General features: G+C 38.1%; 2 protein-coding genes across 2 annotated transcripts; both read right to left on the bottom strand.

Moving 5' to 3' along the window:
* Positions 1-12,067: 12,067 nt before the first annotated feature.
* LOC115816420 (GTPase IMAP family member 4-like) lies at positions 12,068-13,622 on the bottom strand. Its single transcript, XM_030779374.1, has 2 exons — positions 13,571-13,622; positions 12,068-12,741 (listed from the first exon to the last, which is right to left on the bottom strand). Exons 1-2 carry the CDS (start codon positions 13,620-13,622, stop codon positions 12,068-12,070), a joined length of 726 nt encoding a protein of 241 aa, XP_030635234.1.
* Positions 13,623-14,155: 533 nt separating this feature from the next.
* Positions 14,156-16,039, bottom strand: LOC115816419 (GTPase IMAP family member 9). The gene is made up of 4 exons (XM_030779373.1): positions 15,974-16,039; positions 15,055-15,877; positions 14,385-14,520; positions 14,156-14,164 (listed from the first exon to the last, which is right to left on the bottom strand). The coding sequence occupies exons 1-4, from the start codon at positions 16,023-16,025 to the stop codon at positions 14,156-14,158; spliced, it is 1,020 nt and encodes a 339-aa protein (XP_030635233.1). The 5' UTR covers positions 16,026-16,039.
* Positions 16,040-16,267: the final 228 nt, after the last annotated feature.

Below are 16,267 nucleotides of genomic sequence, written 5' to 3'. Positions count from 1 at the left end.
CATGTTATGCCTATCTTGCATGAATTTAACAATTATTTTCATGCGGTCATACTAACAGGGGGATGAGCGTTAACAACCGATCACATTTGTGACCGGTAGGCTAGCTTAAATTCCTTTTTTATTTCAATTCCAACCTTGGTAATGAAGTAACATCTTTTTACCGGGTTTTCCCGTTATATAGCCTACATGAAACAACACAGTTAGAGCGCATGGAGCGAAGTATTTAACATGAGCTTGTAGTAGTCCTTCTTCAGAACATTACCAAGTAGTTTTACCACGCCAGACCGACATCAGTAACATGCGCCGTCACAAAATTACGTAGCCTAGTGCACGTGCAGTCAGATTCTCTCAACACTTTAGCCATTTCCCAATACAGAGTATGGCAAGTATGTTCTCCCGTTCTTGGGAGTTCAACTTGGGAGTTCAACTCTGGTCAGCCTCGCCTCTTCTCGCCCCTTCTCCGCCATTGCCCCTCAGTGGTGGAACGACCTCCCTCATACAGTTAGGACTGCGGAATCCCTCACCATCTTCCGCAAGAAACTGAAAACCCACCTCTTCATAACCCATCTATCCTCCAATGCCTAACCTCATTTTCCTCAATAAAAAACAAACCTTGTCTTGTATCTATGTTTGTCTAAGAATTCCAGGGCGCATTACGAAGGAGTAAATTGACGCTCAGTCTTTTTAGCAATGTCTGCTTATGAGGTATTAGGAATCCGACTGATGCACTGATTGTAAGTCACTTTGGCTAAAAGCGTCTGCTAAATGCTAAATTGTAAATTGGACTCCCAATGACATGGGAGGATACAGTACGCTTAAACTGCATTTGAAACAGCAGCGTTCTTGCTGGCTATAGGCTCTGGAGCTAGCTAGCTCGGTTGGCTAGTAGACGTCACATCTCCGAACATTTAGGGCTTTCAAGGAGGCGCTACCGACCCAGATTCGAATTCTGAGATATTAATTTCTCTGCTGAAAAATCTTAAAAACTACATTTGGTGACAGAATAAAAGTCATAATACAAAATTTACAGGTATCTTGTAGCTCGTCTGCTGCCATTATCTCAACTTCTGTGGAATTCGGATGAAAAGCATTCTGGGAAACTTGGCTCACCAAGTCCACACAGGTCACCTCCTGATGCATTCTTGATAAAACCCACAAATCAAGAACACATCCGGGTATTTGATCTGTGCTTAGCTAGATGTGAACTTTGAAATGGAACAGTACTTCGGCCGTGACTGATGATGTTTCACAAGTCCACAAGAACGCAAGTACAGAGAAGAACGCATATTGAGAAACGGCTCGTGGTTGTCTTTTCCTAAGTCCTAACAAATTCTCCTTCCCTTTTTTTGTGACGTTTTCCACCGAGGTCAAGGAGAAGTGGTTAGGACTTTATTTCTCACATAGCTGATTTTATTTCTCACATTTCTGACTTCCCCCCCTCATAATTCTGACTTTATTTCTTGCAATTCCGACTTTATTTCTCGTAATTTTGAGTTCTTTTCGAACAGTCAGCAAGTAGCTTGAGCCACCAACTCTGCTCCTGATTTAATGGTTCAGTGCAACGTGCATGTAGTAGCAGACAGGAATAAAAGCTATGTCTGCTCTGTCCGGGTATTTTACTATCTCCCTCACTAAGCACCGCGGCCACCAAGTTAGCAACTGTGACTAGGCGCTGGAAGCCTGTCAAGATTTAAGAACAAGGGAAAATGCAGAAATGGTGTGCACATGGAACCTGCAAGTCTGACAAAAAGTTTAGAGTAGGGTGTCGTATTTTTTACCTTTCCGAAACCAAGAACGCTAGATGAGAGATTACGGATATGGATTAAACAGTGTGGAAGACTGCTGTGAGTGAGGTCTTCTACACTGTTTAATCCAGGTTTCCACTGTTATGGATTTTTGATATAGGCTACAAGCAGATGTCCTGATGTCACCCTTCTAAATGTTTCTTTTTTCAAGTCACTCAATCCTCACATGCAGTATATATAGTACTACACATTTGTGTATAGTTACATATTGTAGCAGTTGTACCTCTTTTAGTTATACGAGGTACCAGTGTTTTACTCATTCTATGTTTTGACTTACATTAAGTAGGGAAATGTTTAATTTGTTTTTAATTCAATTCACCTATTTTCCAAACCTTTCATTGCTAGTGCTTGCAAGAACTGTACTGGTCACACATTGACATGTTTTTACCTTAATTTGTTTGTATACTTGATTTTATATCATGTTTATGTTTTATTACAGTTTTTAGTTGTATTTATTTCATGTTTATGTATTTCATTTAACTTTTTATTAATGCACTTTATATAATTTTTTACTTTTACTTTTTACTTTTATTTGAGTAGATTTTTGCACAAGTAATTTTACTTTTACTTAAGTACAATTTGACCATTGAGTCATTCCATACCAACTCACCTAAGCCCTCTAGTTCATGACATTGATTTTCTTGATAAAAATTCATGTGAAAACTTCTTTTAAATTGCAAAATCCTATAACTCCTATAAGTTTTTGAAGTTTGGCTCTCTGAGCTAAATGTAATCATTTTTGTGATTCTTTGTAAGCCTCACCAATCGCTTATCTTTTACTGGATTGGGCAGAAATTTGCAACAAACACCCAAGAAATCCCGAGGATCATTTGCAAAATGTATTAATGTAAATAGTTCAAATAAATTACCCCAACCAAGAATCTTAAATTTTCAAAAATTAGCCTAATATCTCCACTAGTCTTCACTTTTTTGCAACCAAATTTCGATTCTGTATGGTATTAATATAGTTCGGTATCACATCTAGAAGTTATTTGGTCCTGCATAAGAAATTGAGTGCCACAGATCTTGCTAAATATAGCTTCAGAGCTGAAAAACCTACCATATAACTATATAACTATATTTATACTATACAATCAAAATTTGGTTGCAAGAAAGCGCACTTACCATCTCCTGTCTTCACAAGGATCATAATACTAAGTTCATTTGACTATAGTGGGAGAGTGAATCTTCATCAGTTTCTAAAAATCCCACAGTCTTTAATGTCTTTAAATGTGTAGTTTCTAGGCCTTTCTTTTCTCTAGAAATCAATCTTTGTTGGCATGTGTTCAGAAAACAACAAAAAAGTTAAAATGAATGGAGTGCTTACAAGGCACAGTTGTCCTTTGGTCATCTGCTCAGAGGTAAGGAAACTTTATGGTTCTTTGTTAACTGAACAAATAAAAAAAAGTGATAAATGTCTCTAACTGATTCCTCCCTGACTCATTAACATTGTGTGGGAGGGGATGTGAAGACCAAGATCAACATCTACTGCTAACGCTGGCTGCTATTTTCCGTACCTAAAATAAATTACCTTATACCTAAAATGAAGTGACTTAATGATTAGCAATGGTACATAGATGGACTTTTCAAACAACTATATGTAAAAAATTATACAAAAGAAGCTCAGAAATGAACAATACTGTAGTACATGGCTGAGTGGAAACCTGCCCAGCCACAGCACCATTTTAAGATATATTTTAAAATATGCTGTACATTTAAGCAATGTTTCACAACATGAATATGTTTAATACATTTAAAAAATACAAATGAAAAAAACACAGATATAATTATCGTGCATTCAGATTATTTCATTTAGATACAGTATATTCTACATTTCGGCAGATACTGGGATTGTAAAGATCATTGCACTGCCTTTCATCTGTAAATATCATTGTTTAGTTCAGTTTGTGGCTGCTGCACTGCTGAGGAATTTAAAAAAAAGAAAAAGAAAAAAACAGCTGCCATAGAAGAACACCGAGAAACAAGGATAGTAAATGGCTTCAGGACTGACAGAGCCCTATATGTGATCTTCCATCATAATGCGAATGGGAAATCATCTTCTTCTAAAATGCCAAAACAATGATTTATTGAGTTACTTCCAGAGGTGGCCAAAGTACGCAGCCCCATTACTTGAGTCATAGTATAGATACTCCTGGTCAGATATTACTCCAATACAAGTAAAAGTTGTTCAGTTAAATTTTGCTTTTGAAAACACTTAAGTATTCAAAAGTACATTTTCTTTTTAATGTCAACGTTGTATTGTTGTCACAATGCATTTACTGAGCCTGATGACTCTGAAAGAACCTACTGAATGCACTGACTTGCTTGTAGAACCTGTAGAATGAAAGCTTGTGGAATATGCAACAAAACCTATAGAAACACAACTGAATCAAATGCTTCCTTTATAAAAGATAACGTAAAGCTTCAGTTAAATAGGCCCTAGGTTAACTCAGATTGGCCTTCAAAGGATAAATACGTTATAATGTTGTAGGCCTGGTTAATTTTACTTCAACTAAATAGCATTGCCTGAAATATGAAACAGCTGGGTGACAACCTCCCACCCCACATCTTATTGGGACCGGGGGTTACGTGAATCCACTGCCTTTGCGTGACCTTACTAATTATACTGTGTTTAACTGACAAGATTAAAACATATATTTCTGAAAGTACTTTTGTCAGTAATGTTAACTCAGCATTTTCGCTAGCTATTAGTATGGGTCAGCAGTGGATTCACACAGGAACCATTGTTATGTCCCAAATGGTTTTACAATGTGTTAACAGAAGCAGTTGTGGTCTGCCTCTGTCACCAGATTCGTCACACATTCACAAATATATTAATCGTGATTTTCAAGTCGCATTTCATATCCACTGCGGCACATATGATTGTAAGTGAGCAGTGAGCACTGCAACACAGCCACCTATGAAAAAAGAGTGCGAATACATATGGGAAGCAGTTAGCTTGAAAACCAGCTGACTCCCTCTTGAGGTGGGAGTGTGTTTCACAACTATAAGTTTGAATGCAATGATATTTGTTGTATTTTTTCTTAACCAATAGTCTGTTAATTGAATCAATGTAAATGTAAATGTGTTTGTTCTACACATTTTGCTCTGAGCTGAAGTTGAAAGCATAAATACAACTTGTGAAATATACAATATTTCTGAAGAAGTTTTCATCTTGTAAATATTGCTCCCCAGTAAGGGCTAGGCATACTATTTAGCGAATTTAGAAGAAAAGGCTACCACCCAGTGGTACTATGACACAGGGAAAGGAAAGGGGCTTGAGAGCCTTCCTGTACTTCTCCATTTCAATTTGAACAGAATGTATGAGAAGAAGAAAATCACAAAATAATTATTTGTTAGATTATATTCTGTCCAATGGTGAGTTTTGTTGAGTCCCATAGATTGAGACTCTGTCACTTGCAGAGTAGAAATTGCCTCATTATTAATGAAATAAACGACTAATTCCCCTACGGCAGCATAATTAGTAAAGTGCACAAAGAGTATCTAAAGTAATTGTCCTCACTTTATGTACTCTCTGAATAGAAAGCCTCATGATTTCGATATTTGAACTTAGGTTAGGTTTAAACAAGGGTTTAAAGAAGGGTTTAAATAGGTGCACACTTAAATATTTTGCAATGCTATGACCACATGGGATGGTGATCGGGCAGAGGACTTTTTAGATAAAGTTTTTGTTTTGTAAATACAAAAACTTCCCTAATTGGGCCCATGGCCGGTGCTCTGCTTGTTAAGACACACACACACACACACACACACACACACACAAACACACGCACACACACACACACACACACACAAACACACACAAAAAAGCCACAACACAGGGACACTGATGATTTCTCATTTCACTGATGAGTTAACTAATGATTTCTAACTTCACTTTTAAGACTTGGGATTCTGTGTTTTCAAGCCAGATTGACGTAAAAATGTTTTTAAATACTTAGAGGATAACATTTTGATCTTGTATCATTCCCTAGTTCATATTGTGGCTGCTGCCCTGCTGATTAAAGTTAAAAGAAACAAAGGGGGAAAAAGGGGGGCGCTGTCAGACAAACAAACGTAGCAGAAGGTCAGGGTGGAGGCCTATCTGTGCTTTTCCATTACACCTCGAACAGAAAACCATCTTCTTAAATACCCTGTTAGCTCACTTCACTTTAAAAAGTTAGGATTAAAAGTTTTATCCTGATTTTGCAAGGTAGAATGAGGGTAGATTAAAATAAAAACATATTAAGCAATGAAAGGACGGCTTTTTTTATTCTTTTTGCACTGAGGTACATAGTATAAACTGTTGATCATTTCATCTTTTATGGCTTATGGCAAATGGTTAAACACATATAAGGAAAGAGGCTACATACAGTGGCTCCATAACATTTGGGCCTTCCAACTAAGAAAAACAGAACAGTATCTCAGTTACAACAAGTAACAAACTGAGACACTGATTTCAAGAGAGAAAATCTGAAAAAGGTGCTATCATTGAACTCTGAATTAATGTATCTATGACTTTTGATTTAAAAAATATATATTTTCTATCTTTTTTCATCCACACATATAAAAATGCAGTTCAGTCTTTTCCTAACTGTGTACAATTTGAATGTTCTATGTGCAGTCCAGGGTAAGTCAAATTATAAAACATATACTCACCATCAATGGTCTAGAACGCGTAATGATGTTTTGACATATACACCAAAGACAAAAGAATGAGAGAATGAAATGCTGAAAGTGTAACTGTCCGCTCACTGTTTCCTCTCTGCTCTGTGGGCGATAACATATAGAGGGGACTTAAAGTGAAAGTCAAGCTTAAATAGCAGGCCAGCAGGATGTGGTCTTCTTCATCTGCTGTTATGCTCTGCAAGCCGAGAAACCTCATTATATAGAAAATGGAAATTCTCCTGACAGTCTTGTGTACTCTACTTTACATACATAGAGCAGGGCTTAATAACACAGGCCTACTCTGTTCCTGGTCTCAGGCCAAGGCCCTACAAAGATTAGAAAAAAATGAAGGAAAAAAAAATTAAGCCTATACCTTGTCAAAAGTAATTTTAGGAACAGGGTGTGTATGGGACTATTTATGTGACCGATCAGCCACTTTCAGTGAGTGACCCAGTACTGCATGAGACAGAGCATTGATGAGAACCAATCAAAACAAAATGTTAAATCAGAGACTCTACCACTTTTAAGCAAAAGAAATGCACTTTGGAATCCAAGAGCTCTGATATGTTATGATGTGCTTTTTTTCTTTCTGTTCAGGAATAAAACAAAACAAATACTCAACTGAAGCTAAACAATGATTAAATCCATGAGGAAAAACAAGACAGTTTCATTTGTAGCCCTAAATAATGTAGCCTGAGATAAACAAATGGAAATAACAATATTTGCTCAAGCGACTGTGTGAAAACCTTGTATTTTATAGACTCTGTCACCTGTCCACTTGAAATGACCTTAATACTGACATCCAATTTCCCTTCAACATCAGTAATCTTCACAGAACCCAGGGTATACAGACAGGAACAGGTCCAAACTGCTCTCATTCAGTGGAGAACTGCTTCCTTTACGCACACAAACACACAGTGAGTACATGAGAATTTGAGAATTTATAAGGACATAGTTCTCGTGAAATTGTGTAAGTGTTATGATGTGATGTACTGGTGTAATGTCTTTACTGTTGTCAGCCAGTGGAAAAAAATGCTTCTTTTACATTTGCAAGAATGCACATCTGCACGTACACATGACGACACACACACAGACATAGACACAGAAACACATACACATGACCACACACACACACACACATAGACACAGAAACACATACACATGACCACACACACACATTCTCACACACACAGAAACACATACACAGACGGAAGTGCATGTCAGGAGCTCATTTTACTGACTTTGGTGAGCAGTCCACTTGTCTGCCTTGCAATTCACATCTTACTGCTTCAAGTGCTTCTACCAATAGCTCAAGTGTGAAAAATAAAATCCTAAAACGCACATGCTGTCTGGGGTATTAACGTTAATAATATGTTAACAATAACACATTTCAGTGATATTAGAATATTAACATTAATCTTATCTGAGGTGCTGCTGACTGATCAATCTTCAGTGAGAAACTATCTGCCTGAACACATCTGCTTCAGCTTAAAGTTTGTCAGAATGTCACCATGACGCCACTCACTGGTAAAAGATTGTAGCACAATGCTTCTGAAGAAAATGTACTTTCCCTCCTTATTTCAAAAATAATCTTGCTTATATTCATGATATATTTACTACAGGTAGACACACACACACACACACACACACACATACACACACAAACTGTAGAAGTAAGAACATAACATCTATGCACTGTTGTTGCAGAAGACCACTATATTGACAGTTACACTATATTTCTACAGCACTGAGAAACAACGTATATTGAATAATTATATTAAATTATTTATACTGAACTATTAGTAGTGAATGAATGAATGACAGACTCGTGAAGTACTGGAACTTTGAAAGACAAGTTTATTTGGCACACTAGGAATAGAAAAGCATGTGTACATTTACAACAAAAACACCAACTATATTCTCATCAAACTTCTCAGAAATCAAATACAGGGTCATCTTTAGCCCACTGCAGTAGAATGATGGAGAATTCATTTCATTGCTGAACACCAAAAAAATAAATAAAAAAACCCAAAACAAATAATAATAATAATAATAATAATAATAATAATAAAGTCTCAACATTACTGCAAATGTTTTGGTTTTAAGATAACAGCGTTTAATGATAGCAAGACAATTACAGTTTAGACAAAAAAAAAAAAAAAGACTACCATGGAAATAAGCATTCATTATCCTTTTTTCCACCCCAAACATGATTGCAATTAAAGTAAATTAAACTAAAGTAAAAAATTCAGAAGACTGAGCAAATGGAAAACCTGATACAATACCTCAGTACCACAGGATAGATCAAAGGCTTCAAGTTTTCGTGAATCATACACAGAATCAATATTACGTCCCCGGTGGAGTGTGGTGTCTAGGGGTATGTAGAGGGGACGCAGCATAAGGGAACCCACCGTCTGTGCTTGTTTGGGACGGTGTGATGGGGGAGGAAAACACGGACATGGGGAATCAATGTGGAAAAAAGTGCACAATATATTTACAAAGTGATATTTACAAAATATTTACAGGTATCTTTACAAGGACACACAAACACACACAGAGGTGGGAGAGGACGACAGACGGTGCCAAAGTAATGAAACCAATAAAACAAAAACCACCCTAAATGTCTTCACCAATATCACTAACTATCTAGTAACAAAAATACAAGAGAGTTACCCGCCTCTAACCTAACCCTATACAACGTGAACACTACTGCGGGGATCCCCGACCTTACCTGTCCTTCTCCCCGCGATAACCAAATCACCAAAGCCAAAGCGCGATCCACAAACGAAGTCAATAAACGAAAATTCAGGGTCGAACACAGAATGGCAAGTTTGTAATTATAGTAGAAAGGCACAAAGGCAAAACAATGAGATCGGAATCTGCAGCAGTTACACTCGGGCATGTTTAAATCTTGGCTCTCTGCCACTGGTTGGCCAAGTCAAAAAGAGGCCCTCCGTTCATGGTTGGCCAGGCTGGCACGGGGAGGCGGGACGTAACATCAGGCCAGATGAAACTGACAGCCTTTCTCACCACAGCTGGGTATCTGGAGAGAGAGAGAGAGAGAGACGCAGACGAAACAAGACACACAACGAAAATGCACAGTGCACCGCACGTAACAATCAATAATTTGCTAATTTGCTGTATCCTTTGGAGTTTGTGCATTCACACGGAAATGTATAAGCCTTGTTAAGAATATCTTTAGCATTTTCAAAACTTTTTTTTCTATTGTCCTGCGATCTTTATGGCATCACTCACACTTTCTGCTCCTTCATACCCAACAGTTCCCCCTCTTGCTCCAGCTAAGGCAGCTGCGCCAACAGTCACACCTGCAGCTATACCTGCCCCCGCTCCAACTCCACTCCCAGCTCCAGCCTCTGCTACTCCTATTGCTCCTGCTCCTGCTCCTACTGCTCCTGCTACTAGATGTGTTACTCTAATGCCACAGTTTATTGCATCTGAAACAGGGTTATTATAGTTAATGAAAACGAAGACTAAAATTAAAACAGTAAAAAAAAAAAAAAAAAAATTCGTTAACTGAAATAAAAATAAAAACGACGGTTTTCAAAAACACGAAAACTAGATAAAAACAGCAGAATGTCCCTCCCCCTGATCCAATATAGCACCAACCATGTTCAAACGAGATTTTCTGAAAATGCCTGAAGTTGCAGGCAGATAGCAGCATAGTGCTATATGGGAATACTTTGACTACAACCCCATAGTACTCAAAAGTAAATGTGTCATGATGAAAAGCTACGGTAACATTTGTGGGATACTGTAACATTTATGGAATACAGTATCAGATATCGGAGCGAATCCGGCGAAGCAAGCGACACTGAGATGGCGAATCTCCAACTTCATGTAAATGAGAACTACCCCAGAACCAACCAGTTCAGCATGTGACGAAAGCATGGACTTTAAAGACTGCCCAGCTACTTATATTCAGTCGAGGGATCAACCTCAATTAATAAGATGGAGGGTAATGTAAAAGGTGATGCATTTAAGTGGATTGTTTCATGAAAGTAAATGTTTTCATTGTAACCTCAGAGTACACCAGATTGACATAAAGAGGTAAAAAAGTCAGGCCTTCGAGTAGGCTGGTAAACAGGGCACTATAAAGTAATCTGTCATGTATATCAAATTCATATCATTTAACATAACAGCATATGCGTTTCATTTCAGTCGTCCAATGTGTGGCCCTAGGGTTACTTCATGAAAGTAAATGGTCTTCTGGGAAAAAAAAATGTTGCACATCCCTGGTTCATGGTGTACAAGAATAAAAATTGTATGATTGTTTATTAAAGGTCCTCTATCACGCGAAGCTATTTAATGGCTTTGCACAATATGGGACCTTTAATAAACAATGGTTTTGTAAATAATATTTGATGTCATACGCTCTTTCTTTCTGCCTTTTTCAGCGTCTATAAATCAAGGCCTTCCGTATACTAAACACTAAAGGCCTTCCTCATCCTCAACACTAAAATTAATTAAAAACTAAACTTAACCTACTCAATTTCTCAAAATAAAAATAAATCTAAAACTACATATGTACTCGTCAAACTAACTAAAACTAAGCTGAAATCAAAAACCAAACTGAAAGACTTAATAAAAATAAAAACTAATGAAAATTTCAAAACTGTAATAACCCTGATCTGAAAGTCCTTTGACTCAATTTAAAACTGCACCTACTAAAACTCCAACTCCAAGAAAAGCACCCAGCAATGCCCCGGTCACTATCCCGGCCAGTTTTATCATGTATTTCTTGGACTCTCTTTCCTGGGCCTCTTCTCTGATTTTCTCCTCAGACAGATTCCCTGTGATGTCTTCTCTTATTCTCTTTACCTCAGTTTGTATGGCTTTTTCATTCAATTTCATTTTCCAATTCAAACATCTCAGAGAAAAATACAAAGTCATAGTTCATCCATTTCGTATCATATAATCCAGAGTTCATGTCATTACTGAGTGTAACAACTGAGTGATTACTGAGTGATTAGAATGTGCTATGAATGTGCACAATGTTCTGGAATTATGAGTTAATGTCACATAAAGTTGAGTAAAAATCAATGTAATAAAAATCATATTTTTTCTGAACAAGTCCAAATTAATTGATTGAACAAAATTGAATATATCTAAACAGAGACAGAGAGAGATGGAGAGAGAGAGAGAGAGAGGGAGAGAGAGAGATAGAGAGAGAGAGAGAGAGAGAGAGAGAGAGAGAGAACGTGTGGGGATGATCACTTTTGGAGTGTATTTTACAATAGTTTTGATGTAACATACTCTGGGGAAATGTCCCTACTGCTATCCCTGCAAATTTTCACCAAATATTTCTTGGACACTCTCTTTCGGGAGCTTTTGTCTAAGTTCCACTTCAGGCAGATTTGCTGTGACATCTTCTCTTATTTTCTTTTTCTCTCTGCTTTTATGTCTTCCTCAGTCTTCTGCAGCAATTGACTGGTGTAGCAGATACCATCATTCTCTTTATGCACTGATTCAATAGTGTCGTTTAGTTTCTGCATCTGAACACTGTTGTTCCTGTACTCATCTTGCTGTACGCAACAATACTTATTGACAACTACATGTCTGCTTTCCTAATGCTTTTAGAACGTGACCATCTCTTGTTCTAGTTTCCTCTGCTTGTATGTCTTCTGCAGCAATTCACTGGTGTAGTAATTACCATCATTCTCTCTTACCATTTCTTCAATAGTCTCCAGTAGTTTCTGTGTCTGAACACTGTTGTTCCTGTACTCATCTTTCTGCTGATTCCAGTACTTATTGTCAATCACATGACAGCGTCCCCCACACTTATCCACAAGCTCCTGTAACTCTTCACTCTCCCTAACAAAGTCCTCAATGGTTTGACCATCATCGAGTTGATCACCATGAGTGAAAAGAACCACTGAATATCTGAATACATTTTCCCCAACAGTTTCATTTATTTTTTGCACCATCTGCCTCTCTTGTTCTGTGTATGTTCCAACCCTAAGTATAATGATGAAGGCATGAACTCCTGGGGCACAGTGAGTGAGACATTCTGCAATTTCACATCTCTGCTGATCATCTGGAAGATCAGTGCCAAAAAATCCAGGTGTGTCGATCACTGTTACAGGCCTCCCATGTATGGTCCCTGATTTTGATTCACATTTTAGGGTTATAGAATTCTTTGATGACATGGCAATGAATGCTTTTTCGTTCAGAATGGTGTTTCCACCGCTACTCTTTCCATCTCCTGTTTTCCCAAGCAACACCATCCTTAGCTGTTCCTTCCTAGGCCCTATAAAGAGATTTATCTTATATGAGCATTTGTATTTCACCTTCTGTTCTGTAGTACCACATAACACCCATTAAACCACCAGTGCCATTAAACCATTGAATAATGTGTTTGGCAGATTTCTTCATTAAAAAAAAAGAACCAGAAGAAGTAGTAGTTCACTTAGTTTATGATACACCAAAATGTTTGTGTCACTCCTCTTTTTGTCTCCCTCTACTGGCTGCTTGTTGCTACATCAGGGTCCAGACTCTGACACTGACCTCCAGAACAGCTAATGGAATCGCACCTGTCTACAACCAATCTGCAGTCAAACCATGCACACTATGATGTTAGCTCAGGTCTGCTTCAGCAAGACACCCTGCAGCACTTACTGGACAGGGGTTAAGGTCTCAATCTCATTATCTTTCCATATCTAGTTTCAAATTTGTGGAACCCCTCTACATGAAATGCTCAGATGCACTTGACACAGCAGCAGCAGGCTTTTGATTAAAAGAGGGACAAAACAGCCACCACATGGGGGCACTGTGAGACAGGGATGGCAAAAGGAGATGAGCACTGACTATATATATATGTGTGTATGTGTGTGTGTGTGTGTGTGTGTGTGTGTGTGTGTGTGTATGCGTGTATGTGTGTTTGTGTGCGGGCGCGCACGTGTGTGTGTGTGTATACTTCACTTCAGACTGTTAGCATCAGTAAGTATTTAATCACTACAGACATATATCACATTCTACCCCACAAGGCCCACACTCTGTTGTCACTTAACTGTGTTACTGATTACAGATCAAATATATCTATTTTAGCATTGAAAGCATATAAATATGTAATATTTTACCTGGCGAGTACATTTTAATCCTCTTCTCCGGTGCACTGATGGTTGTCCTCATCTTTTCAGTTTCACGCTTGAATCTCAGTTCTGTTTCTCTCAGTGCTCTGTCCTTTTCCTGTTTCTCTTTCTCTGAATCCTCTCTTTGTTTCCTTAATTTATCCTCCATTTCCTCTCTTCTTTTCTCCTCCATTTGTTTTTGTACAACCATCTGTTCCTCCATGCTTTTTATTTTCTGTTCTCTCACTCTAATCTCCTCCTGTCCTCTTTTTACCTCCTCTCCTTGTCTCTGTAGTTCTTTCTCCATGGCTTTCTTCATCCTCTCAAATTTTGATGTCATTTCCTGTTTCTCTTTCGTGATCTGCTTTATCTTTTCAGTAGTTTCATTCTCTATCTTCTTTCTTTCTTCCTCTAACTGTCTCCTCTCTCTCTTTTCTATCTCTCTCTCTTCATGCTGTTTTTGTCTTTCTTCTTCCATGGTCTTCTTCATTTTGTGCAATACAGAAATCAGTTCTACTTTCTCCTCCTCAATCTCTTTTATCTTTTCAATACCTTGAGTCTCTATTCTCTTCTTTTCTTCCTCCAAGGTTATTTTCATTTGATCTAATTCTGTCACATGTTTAACTCTCATTGTTTCTTTCTCTTTCTCTGAATTATTTTTTTCAGTCCTTAACCTTTCGTCCATTTCCTCTCTTCTTTTCTCCTCCATTTGTTTTTGTAGCATCATCAGTTCCTGCATGTCTTTAATTCTTTGATCTCTCACTCTAATTTCCCCCTCTGCTCTTTCTCTCTCTTCATGTTGTCTCTTTTTTTCCTCCTCCACAATTCTCTTCATTTTCTCTAGTTCTGTCAGATGTTTGGCCCTCCTTTCCTCTTTCGCTCTCTCGAACTCCTCTTTCTTTTTCTCTGTCTCCTTCACCTGTGTCTCCATTTTATTCTCCAGTGTCTCTACTTTATCTCTCCATCTGTGTTCTGCAATCTCTGCATTTTCTTTTGACAGCCTCTCTTGGTCCTCCCTCATCCTTCTCTCCTCTCGTATTATTCTTTCCCACTCTTCTTGCTGCAGATGTTTCTGCTGTTCTATCTCGTTTACCCTGTCATATGCATGCTTTATTTTCTCCTCAAATTCCCTCTGTTTTCTCTCCTCTTCCTTTCTTCTCTCCTCATCATCGCGTCTTCTTTTCTCTTCTTCTTTTTTAGTCCTTTTCAGTTCCTCTGTCACATGTTCCAGATTCTCTCTTTCTTTCTTCAGTTTCTCATCCCATTCTTTCCTTTCTTTCTCCTCTCTCTCCATCCTTTGTTGGTTCTCCTGTTCTCTCAATAACTGTTCGTCTTGTCTCTGTCTCTCCCACTCTCCTTTCTGTCTCTCCATATCCTTATATACTTTCATCTCCCACTCTTTCATCCTCTCCTCATCCTTTTCTTTTCTTCTTTCATAATCTTCCTCTCTTTTAATGTGAGCTTGTCTTTCTTTTTCCTCTCTTTCTTGCAACTCTTTCTTCATTTTCTGTTCTCTCTCTTTAAATTCCTCCTCCCTTCTTTTCCTTTCTTCATTTTGTCTCTTCCTCGCCTCCTCCATTGTCTCTTTCATTCTCTCCATTTCTGCCTCATATTTGGCCTTTAGTTCTTCTTTCTCTCTCTCTGTCTTCTCCACTCTCTCTCTCAGTATTCTTTCCTTTTCCTCTTGGAGAGTTTCCTCTACCTGTCTGAACATTTCATTAGTGTAATAGCTTCCTCCATTCTCTGACACCATGGTGTCTATCTTATCTAGGAGTTCCACAACCTGAGTTTGGTTACTGTGGTCTGTGTTGTTGAACATATGGTATCTGTTACCACACTGGCCTACGAGATTCCTCAAATCACTACCAAGGTCTCCTATATCCTGTTCAATGGTTTTCTGCTTTAGATGATCTCCTTTAGTGAACAGGACCATGGTGTACATTTGTGATTCATCTCCAAACGTCTTTTGAATGATCTTCATTGCTTCTTTCTCCTCCGGTGTGAGTCGTCTCACCTCTATAACCAACAGAAACACATGCGGTCCTGGTGTTGCCATGGTGATGCATTTACTGATCTCTTTTTTCATCTCCTCATTATCAATCTCTGTATCAAACAGTCCTGGTGTGTCAATCACCGTGATCAGTCTTCCATTGACTTCAGCCGTCTCTTTCTGACATGTTTTAGTCACTGATCCATAACACACATCTTCTTTAAAAACATCTTCTTTTCTCAGGATGGTGTTTCCTGTGGCACTCTTCCCTGCACCAGTCTTCCCCAACAGCACTATTCTCAAAGTGTCTGATCTCTCTCTTAAATCTGTAAAAACACAGAGATGGCAGTATGCAAGACTTAACACAAATTTAAAATCGAAAATATGAATTCAATAACATTTTTATAATTGTCTCATATTACCTGGTTTCTGATTCTTAATCTTTTCCTCCAGTGTTCTGATTTGTATCTTCATCTGTTCAACCTCACTTTGATTGTTCTTTAGCTGCTTAATTTCAGTCTGGTATTTCTTTAGTTGTGTTTCCAGGTACATGACTGTTGTATAACGACTTCCTCTATTCTGTTCCACCAGTTTGTCAACACTCCTCAGTAACTCTGACCTCTGTGAACTGGAACCTAAGAACTGATGTCCTCCCTTGCAGGATCTGATGATTCTCTGAGTTGATTCATCTAATTCTGTCACTTCCTGATTTATCA

Source organism: Chanos chanos, chromosome 7 (assembly GCF_902362185.1).
Source record: "Chanos chanos chromosome 7, fChaCha1.1, whole genome shotgun sequence".
Taxonomy (NCBI): Eukaryota; Metazoa; Chordata; class Actinopteri; order Gonorynchiformes; family Chanidae; genus Chanos; species Chanos chanos.
This window is presented reverse-complemented; position numbering and strand designations above follow the sequence as displayed.